Source organism: Eurypyga helias, unplaced genomic scaffold (genome assembly GCF_000690775.1).
Source record: "Eurypyga helias isolate BGI_N326 unplaced genomic scaffold, ASM69077v1 scaffold24175, whole genome shotgun sequence".
Taxonomy (NCBI): Eukaryota; Metazoa; Chordata; class Aves; order Eurypygiformes; family Eurypygidae; genus Eurypyga; species Eurypyga helias.
Genome location: NW_010251280.1, coordinates 1,760 through 9,322, shown reverse-complemented (window position 1 = coordinate 9,322; position 7,563 = coordinate 1,760). Strand labels below are relative to the sequence as shown.

Genomic DNA, 7,563 nt, shown 5'->3' with positions numbered 1-7,563 from the left:
CCTCCTTCAGCAGAGGGGAAGAACCAGGAAAAAGACAAAGAAGCTTGTAAAATTGAGATAAGAACTATTTACTAATTGAATCTAAATGGATATGCAAAATACTACTGATAATAAGTAATTAAAATAACACAAAATAAAGCCTATGCTACAGTTGCTCACCACCTGCCGACCAATGCAGAACCGGGTCCTGAGAAGTGAGAGTCAGAGCCTGAGAGCTACAGCCCAACAGTGGCTGCAGAAGAGTCTGAGTAAACCCTAACAGCAACAACACAACCGGGAAAACTAACGGCCCCACCAATTCGCTCCCGAACAAGACAATAAAGGAGTTAGCAAAGCAGCTAACAAAGGAGTTGGAGAGTGTAGGAAGTGTAAGGAAGTGAAAGAGTAATGGCCCTGAGCATGATGTAGTATAGAATGAAATACTCCCTTGTTCAGTTTGGGTCAGCTGTCTGAACTGTGTGTCCCCTGCACTGCCTGTGGAGAGATGGCGAGAGCTAGGAATGCAGCTGCAGTGTCAGAAGTGGAGAGAGACCTTGAATTTGGTGCAGGCACTCCCCAGCACTAGCTAAAAAGACACCTTATCAGTACTTTTCTCAGGGTAAATCCAGGAACACAGCTTCATACCAGCTGCTGTGAAGAGAGTTAACTCTTCCTGACTAAACCCAGCACAGTGGGGTAAACCAATGCCATTGTGTTTGTTTGAACTAAGCAATGCGTGGGAAAGGCTGTTCTCAGAGAACGAAAGTGCTTTTTTACACAGATTGTATTTTGCACAGATATAATAAAAGGCAAGAATAGATGCTTTTTTTCAGATTAACACCTCCCAAATTGTAGGAAATGTGGGATGTGCAAAAATAATTTTTTTGTTTTGCCAGCTGACTTTTCCACTTAGAGGCAGGAAGATTCGGTAGTTTAAGACCTTTAAAATTGGATGCTGAACTGTGAATTTTCTGTAATTCCAGAGATAGGACAGTATGGACAGCCTTGTAAATGTCGAGATGAGAAAAATACATTTGGGTTTTAAGATACGTCAATTCCCCCTGCTCATGCAGAGTTACCCACTTAAGTTCAATTATGCGCTGCTGTGGGAAGAGTTCACTTGGTTTATAATCTCTGTTCCGAAGCTTTTTCCTGATAGACAGAGTTGTATTGTTTCTCTGTTAACAGAGCTATAAATTGACGTGTGTAACTACTTCAAATGCCTGTGGACCGTAAGGTCCATTCTGACAGTTGAAAAAAAATGAACATTTTAACATTCATCCTCAAGGGTCTTGCAGATACATAGATGCACACAGGTACTAAGGGGAGGAGTGGAAAGTAAAGTAGACAAAGCATATAAAGTTATTTTATCACTTCACTTCTTTTTTTATTAACTGATTGGGTACTAAAATTTTCTTAGTACTAAAAATTTTAATTTCGGGGTTAATAAGGGATTAAATCAAAATGTCTTTTAAGTGGTCTGTGTCTTCACAGGCTTCTGTGAGGGTCTTCAGACTTTCAATGTGCTTTTGCTCCTTCAAATGCTTCCTAGCTCATCTTCCATTTAAACTTACACATGTATGTGTTAAAAAAAAAAAAGGGCATTCAAAAATGTGTGTGTTAAAAAAATATAAAATGTTCTAATGTTTAAGAGATTTCACGTTAACAAGCCTCTCAAAATCAATAAAGGAAGAACATATGACAACTGGGAATTCTATTTATCTATGCAGATGCTGGAAGAAAGTGACAAAATCTCATGCTCCTAGGTCACTGATAAAAAACAGAAAAAAATTAGGATAAAAGACCATCAGTTAGGACTGTGTGCATTTTCTTTCATTAGATGGAAGAGTTAGTAAATTCTTACTAATACTTAACGCTTTGCCTTGTCCAGCCGGTGCGTCACTTGGTTTCTGTTCTAGTACCAGTAGTACCAGCACAAATGAGTGTAGAGCAGAATATTCTGTTGTGTGTGCTAGGATATATCCTGTCTGGGAAGCTGGTTTTAGAGTGCACCAGTGAACATCAGTTGCTGAAAATGTAGAATTCTGGAAGAGATGCTGTATATTGTGTTTCAAGTAATAATTTAAATTTATAATACAGCTGAGCAGCAGTAGATTTAGTCTAGTTGTTGGCTGTGTGGTGTATATGGAAGTGAATTGGTAGCACATTAGAAGCAGTGTCCTTCCCGCTTGACCTGATAGCGACATAGAGATCGTCACTGACAGTTACTTGTTTCAGTCTTTTAATAGTTTTCATTTTCTAACACATGGCAGAAATAAAAAACATTTTGATACATAATACCACTTGACAGTGTTCAAAAAGGAGGAAAAAAGCTTGTTTAAAGCCTTGCAGTTCAAAAGAAGGGAGTCTTGAAAGTGGTCTGAATCACATGCTTTTAGGTCTTGGTTGTAGTATGAATGTTTCTCTGTATCAGAATGTGTTGCATTTCCTTGTCAAGTCACCTACAGGTCTGCATGACATGGACTTAACGTAGATTTCTCTTTTCCTCCTATGATGTTCTGTCTGGAAGATGATGCAGTGTCACGTGGACGCCTGTGATGACATGCAGCCACCAGAGCTGGTGAGTGTGCTCAGCCTTGTTTTGAAAACTGCTTTATTGATCAGGTTAAGCGACAGCGGGGATTTCTTCATCTTGAGTGTAGTCAGTGGCAACTTGCACCTACTGAAAATCATAACGGTGTTCTGACTTTAGACTTTATTGGCAGTTTGTCTTAACAGCGTGTCCTGTGCAAGCAGGTAATACAGCAGTGTGGAAGTAGACAGCTGCACAGCCAAAAGAGAGGAGCTATTCTGTACCTATTTTTGCCTCTTTCACACACCATTTTTGTTTCGTAAATAGTAACTTAACCAATGCACTGTAGGTGCATGCATTTAGGATACATATTTTGTTCATAATGATGTGTTTTTTCATATTTCAAACAGCAGATTTTAAAAGTAGCTTCTTCTGTTTGTGGAGAAACTATTATGCTTCACTTGCCTATGTATTTGAAAACGCAACATTTCATCGGATAGGTTTTGGGAAGGGAAGTTACAGGGTTCAGTGGGTGCTCATGCTGTCTAGGAGATGGCAAAGTGTTGGCAAGTATTAAACATCAATTCTTAGGTTATGTGAACACAGCAAATGTAATTACTTATCTGGCTGTCCAGTTCATTGCTGTCCTGTAGTTTGAGGAGGCAAAAATGATCAAGGAAATGATTATTCATTAAAGCAGATTAGCCCAAAAAGGGATCCTGTGGCAAATATCAACAGGAATATGTCTGTGTGTATGCAGTATGCTGCTCTCATGAGCCTCTGAATCGAGTCGTAAGCAGAGTCCTTCACATTCTTGCATTTTGGACTCCACTACAAGCTCTATTAATGCTGTATTACAGTCTGTATTGCTAAGTAACATGACTACGCACACAATACAGGTTGCATAGAGACAGAGGATTACCTCAGCTGATTAACCTGAATAGCTTCCGTTCCAATCTTCTAAAAAAAATAGCAGGTAAATAGTATTTTGGGAAAAGTTGTTGCGTTACAACTGCTGAGAACAAGTAGTTATGTTTGGTTGGCCTTGGCTGGCTGTCAGGTGCCCACCCTGCTGCCCTCTCACTCCCTCTTCAGCAAGATGAGGGGAGAAAGCGAGGTGGAGAAGCTGGTGGCTGAAGATAGGGAGATCACTTACTAGTTACCATCATGGGCAAAACGGAGTCAAATTCTGCAACATTAACTTATTGGCACTTAAAGAGAGAGCAGCATGGTGAGAAACAAAGAGGAAAACTAGTAACACGTTTCTCTTGCCCATCACTTCTTCCCAGGCTCCACCTCACTTCCTGATTCCCAACTCTGCCATGAGTGGTGCAGGGCAGGTGGGGAGCGGCAGGTTGCAGTCAGTTTATCGTGCTCTCTGTCTCTTCCGTCCTCCTCGTCACACTGTTCCCCAGCTCCAGTGTGGGGCCCCTCCCACGCTGCTGTTGTTCACAATCTGCACAAATGTGGGTGTTTCCAGTGGACTGCAGTCCTACCAGAACTGCTCCAGCCTGGATCCTCTTTCTGGGGTAGAGCTTTTCGGGTCCTGCCAGGCACCTGCCTGGGCTCTCTGCAGGCTGCAGCTGCCTTCAGTGTACACTCCCAGTGTAGGATCCTCTGTAGGCTGCAGCATGGCTGCCTGCTCCCCCATGGTCCTCTCCATTGGCTCCAGGAGAATCTCCATTCCAGTGCCTACCTTTGCTGTGGAGTCTGCAGAATCGTTTCACTTCTTCCACTCTCACTCATCTCTCACAACCAGTGCCCACTGGGGCTTTTTTTACCCTTTCTTAAACATTATCACAGAGGTGCCACTGGCCTTTGCTGATGGTCTTGGCTTTAGGCAGCAGTGGATCCATTTTGGTGTTGGCCAGAAGTGACTGTCTTTGTCTGGCACCGGGGAGCCCCTGGCCTCTTTTCAGAGGCCACCCCATCAGTCTCCCAGAAGTTCAGTTCTGCAGAACTGTGCCTCTTTATTCTCTGCTTCTGTAGGAGGATATAAAAATGGGGGGTTGTGCACTTAGAGGGCAGTAGATGAAAGGAAGCACTTGATGTCAAATACTAGTCTGCAAATCCTAAAAATAAGAAGGGGCAAGGAGTGCTCGTTGCAGTGGTTTGGATTTGGTGTATGGTAGTTCCAGCACAACAGAAGTAACTCGTGTCATCATTATCAGACAAGATGCAAGGGATTGCAGCACAGTCTGAATTGAGAGACAAATTATAGAGCTATTCTTAAGAGCTTTGGGTTTTTTTCTGAAGAAGTAGATGAAGTGGGAAGATTGATAAACACTGGGTAAACTTTTTTCCCAAAACTGGACACTTGAGTCTCTCAGGAGCTGTATTGGTAGCATTAATAAGGCCGTACTCTGACCTTTTGGTTTGAATGTTAGCTTAGTCCAAGGGTCAGGAGTAGGTCAGCATCAAGAGCTGTCGAGCAGCAGCTGAGGCAGTGAGACTGCTTGGTCAGCTGGTATAGCTGGATCCTTTGTCTCATTTTGTTCCTTATTCCTAGAGGTTTTGACAAGGCAGGATAAAACTGAGACTCTCCCCCCCACACACACCCCTTTTGTTTCTGGTCTGCCTTCTTTGCCTTCGTGTGGCTTTGATGGCACAATGCTGTTAGGTTAATAGTAAGAGTGGGGTTTGAGATTTTTGCATAAAATAGAATCACAGAATCACAGGATGGTTTGGGTTGGAAGGGACCTTAAAGACCATCTAGTTCCAACACCCCTGCCATGGGCAGGGACACCTTCCACTAGACCAGGTTGCTCAAAGCCTCATCCAGCCTGGCCTTGAAGACATCCAGGGATGGGGCATCCACAACTTCTCTGGGCAACCTGTTCCAGTGCCTCACCACCCTCTCCATGAAGAACTTCTTCCTGATATCTAATCTAAACCTCCCCACTCTCAGTTTAAATCCGTTACTCCTTGTCCTGTTGCTAAATAGGCTTTAAGTTAACAGTAATGATGCTTAAGATGAAAACATGTTGCTGGAGCGTGGCTGATCACTGTTTAAGGTTTTTTTCTCTCTCTCTTTCAGTTTGAGGGTGGCTCTGGATATGGTAAGTGTTTACACAGAACCTTTGCATGTACTTGATGACATAGTTACTGAAGGGCTTGATGCATACGTTTAAATCAGACTATTCTTACGCAGGGGGGCGCGGTTCGTACGGAGATCTTGGGGGACCCATCATCACAACACAAGTAACGATTCCCAAAGATGTGAGTAAAGTTGACTTGCTTTCGACTTGTCTTCGCTCTTAATTTAAATTAAAAAAAAAAAGTCACAGCCTTTTCCCAGACGTGATGTGAGAGAGTGTTTAGGGCATTCGATAATGACCTGCTGTATAAAGCAACGCGTTGTGAATCACCAGAAGCCTGTTCTTTGGGTGTTTGTTTTGGTTCTCCCTCACTCAGAGACACGCTAAACCGTGTTATTAATTGTTAATATTGAGTAGTAGAGATGATGGTCTGTGTCACTTTTTTTTTGTAAACGAGCAACTACTTCTTCCAGTTCTGCACCACCTGTGTTGATGCAGTGAATGCTGCAGGGGGTGTTTTGAGGCTGTAAATAAGCAGGCTTCCATTGCAACTCCTAAACTTACAGAAGCTGCTTAAACACTGCTGTGATTTTTCAGAACTGTTTTTAGAGGGAAAGTTGTATCAGGAAATGAATGTTTTGCTTTCTCCCCTAGCTGGCAGGATCTATTATTGGAAAGGGAGGCCAGAGGATCAAACAAATACGTCATGAGTCAGGAGCTTCAATCAAAATTGATGAACCGTTGGAAGGCTCAGAAGATCGGATAATAACTATTACAGGAACACAGGACCAGATACAAAATGCACAGTACTTACTGCAGAACAGGCAAGTTGAAGTTTAACATTACCCCTGCTGTCAGCTTTAAGCTGACTGGCTTGCACGTCCTAAAGCTCGTCTCTGCAATACTGTTGTTAGAAGGCAGGTTTTAAGTAACTATCTGAACCTAACTTCTCCAGTGGTAGTTCTGCCTTGATTCTCTTCTGTTCCTCATTCTAATTAAAATGAAGACACCCTCAAAACTAATCTTGCTGGAAGACGCCTTAACCAAGCAGTCCTCTCATTTCTCTGGTGAAAACTGCTGCAAAAAAAAAAAAAAAAAAACCCCAAAACCAACAAACAAACCCTACTTGTAATAAATTACATAGAGCCTGTAGAAAATATAGAAGATTTCAGTGGATGTTGGTCTAGTTCTGTGTGGAAGACTAGTGATTTTGTTGTTTTTAGATAACTGAATTGACAACAAATCACAGTCTGCCATATGGCACAGACCATGCCTCTACAGGACAAGTTGAAATCGATTTGGTGCTGTTATGCAGCATTTCGCACCTTGCTGACATAACTTTGTCTTTTCTGCCAAATAACTAACGGCTTCAGGTTTAATTTGCGTAGTTTTGCTTCACTAACGTGCTGGCGGCCATGCCAGATTTTAGTGTTTTTAACGTGTATTGTTTCTGCTTTAGATAACTAATGTTTAAGTGTGCCTAAAGTACCTTAGTTTAACTGTTAGCTGTTGAGACTAGAAAGTTGCTCACTTTGAAACGTATTCGGCGTTTGTAGTTTAACCTGCTCTAAGAATGTCATTGTGAATGTTGATGCAAGATGTATGGTCCATCATTCTAATACATGCTTTTTTCTTTTTCTTTTATAGTGTGAAGCAGTATGCAGATGTTGAAGGATTCTAATGCAAGATTATTTTTTCTTTTTTATAGTGTGAAGCAGTATTCTGGAAAGTTTTTCTAAGACTAGTGAAGAACTGAAGGAGTCCTGCACCCTTTTTTTTTTTTTTTTTTTAATCTGCTTCTGTTTAAAAAGCCAACATTCCTCTGCTTCATAGGTGTTCTGCATTTGAGGTGTAGTGGAATCTTTGCTGTCCACCAGATGTAATGTTTTAGTTCCTTACAAAAACACGTAGGCGGCGGGGGGGGCGGGAGCGGGGAGGGAAAGGGCAGGCGAGACTAACGTTGGAATTCGGGAGTGGCAGCGGAGGGCGGGTTTTAGGGTTGTTTCACTGGCG

The 7,563-nt window shown here is 42.2% G+C and overlaps 1 protein-coding gene across 1 annotated transcript; it reads left to right on the top strand.

Annotated features, from left to right (window-relative positions):
- Window positions 1-2,503: 2,503 nt before the first annotated feature.
- LOC104509891 (heterogeneous nuclear ribonucleoprotein K-like) lies at window positions 2,504-7,560 on the top strand. The gene is made up of 5 exons (XM_010151977.1): window positions 2,504-2,560; window positions 5,550-5,571; window positions 5,649-5,731; window positions 6,205-6,374; window positions 7,198-7,560. The coding sequence occupies exons 1-5, from the start codon at window positions 2,510-2,512 to the stop codon at window positions 7,229-7,231; spliced, it is 360 nt and encodes a 119-aa protein (XP_010150279.1). The 5' UTR covers window positions 2,504-2,509; the 3' UTR covers window positions 7,232-7,560.
- The last annotated feature ends 3 nt before the right edge of the window (window positions 7,561-7,563 follow it).

What these genes read in the sequence shown, in the direction of transcription:
- LOC104509891 (XM_010151977.1), top strand. Translation starts at nt 2,510, where the DNA reads ATGATGCAGTGTCACGTGGACGCCTGTGATGACATGCAGCCACCAGAG. An exon ending in ACATGCAGCCACCAGAGCTG is followed by an intron (nt 2,561 to 5,549) that starts GTGAGTGTGCTC and finishes TCTCTCTTTCAG; the next exon opens with TTTGAGGGTGGCTCTGGATA. An exon ending in TGAGGGTGGCTCTGGATATG is followed by an intron (nt 5,572 to 5,648) that starts GTAAGTGTTTAC and finishes CGTTTAAATCAG; the next exon opens with ACTATTCTTACGCAGGGGGG.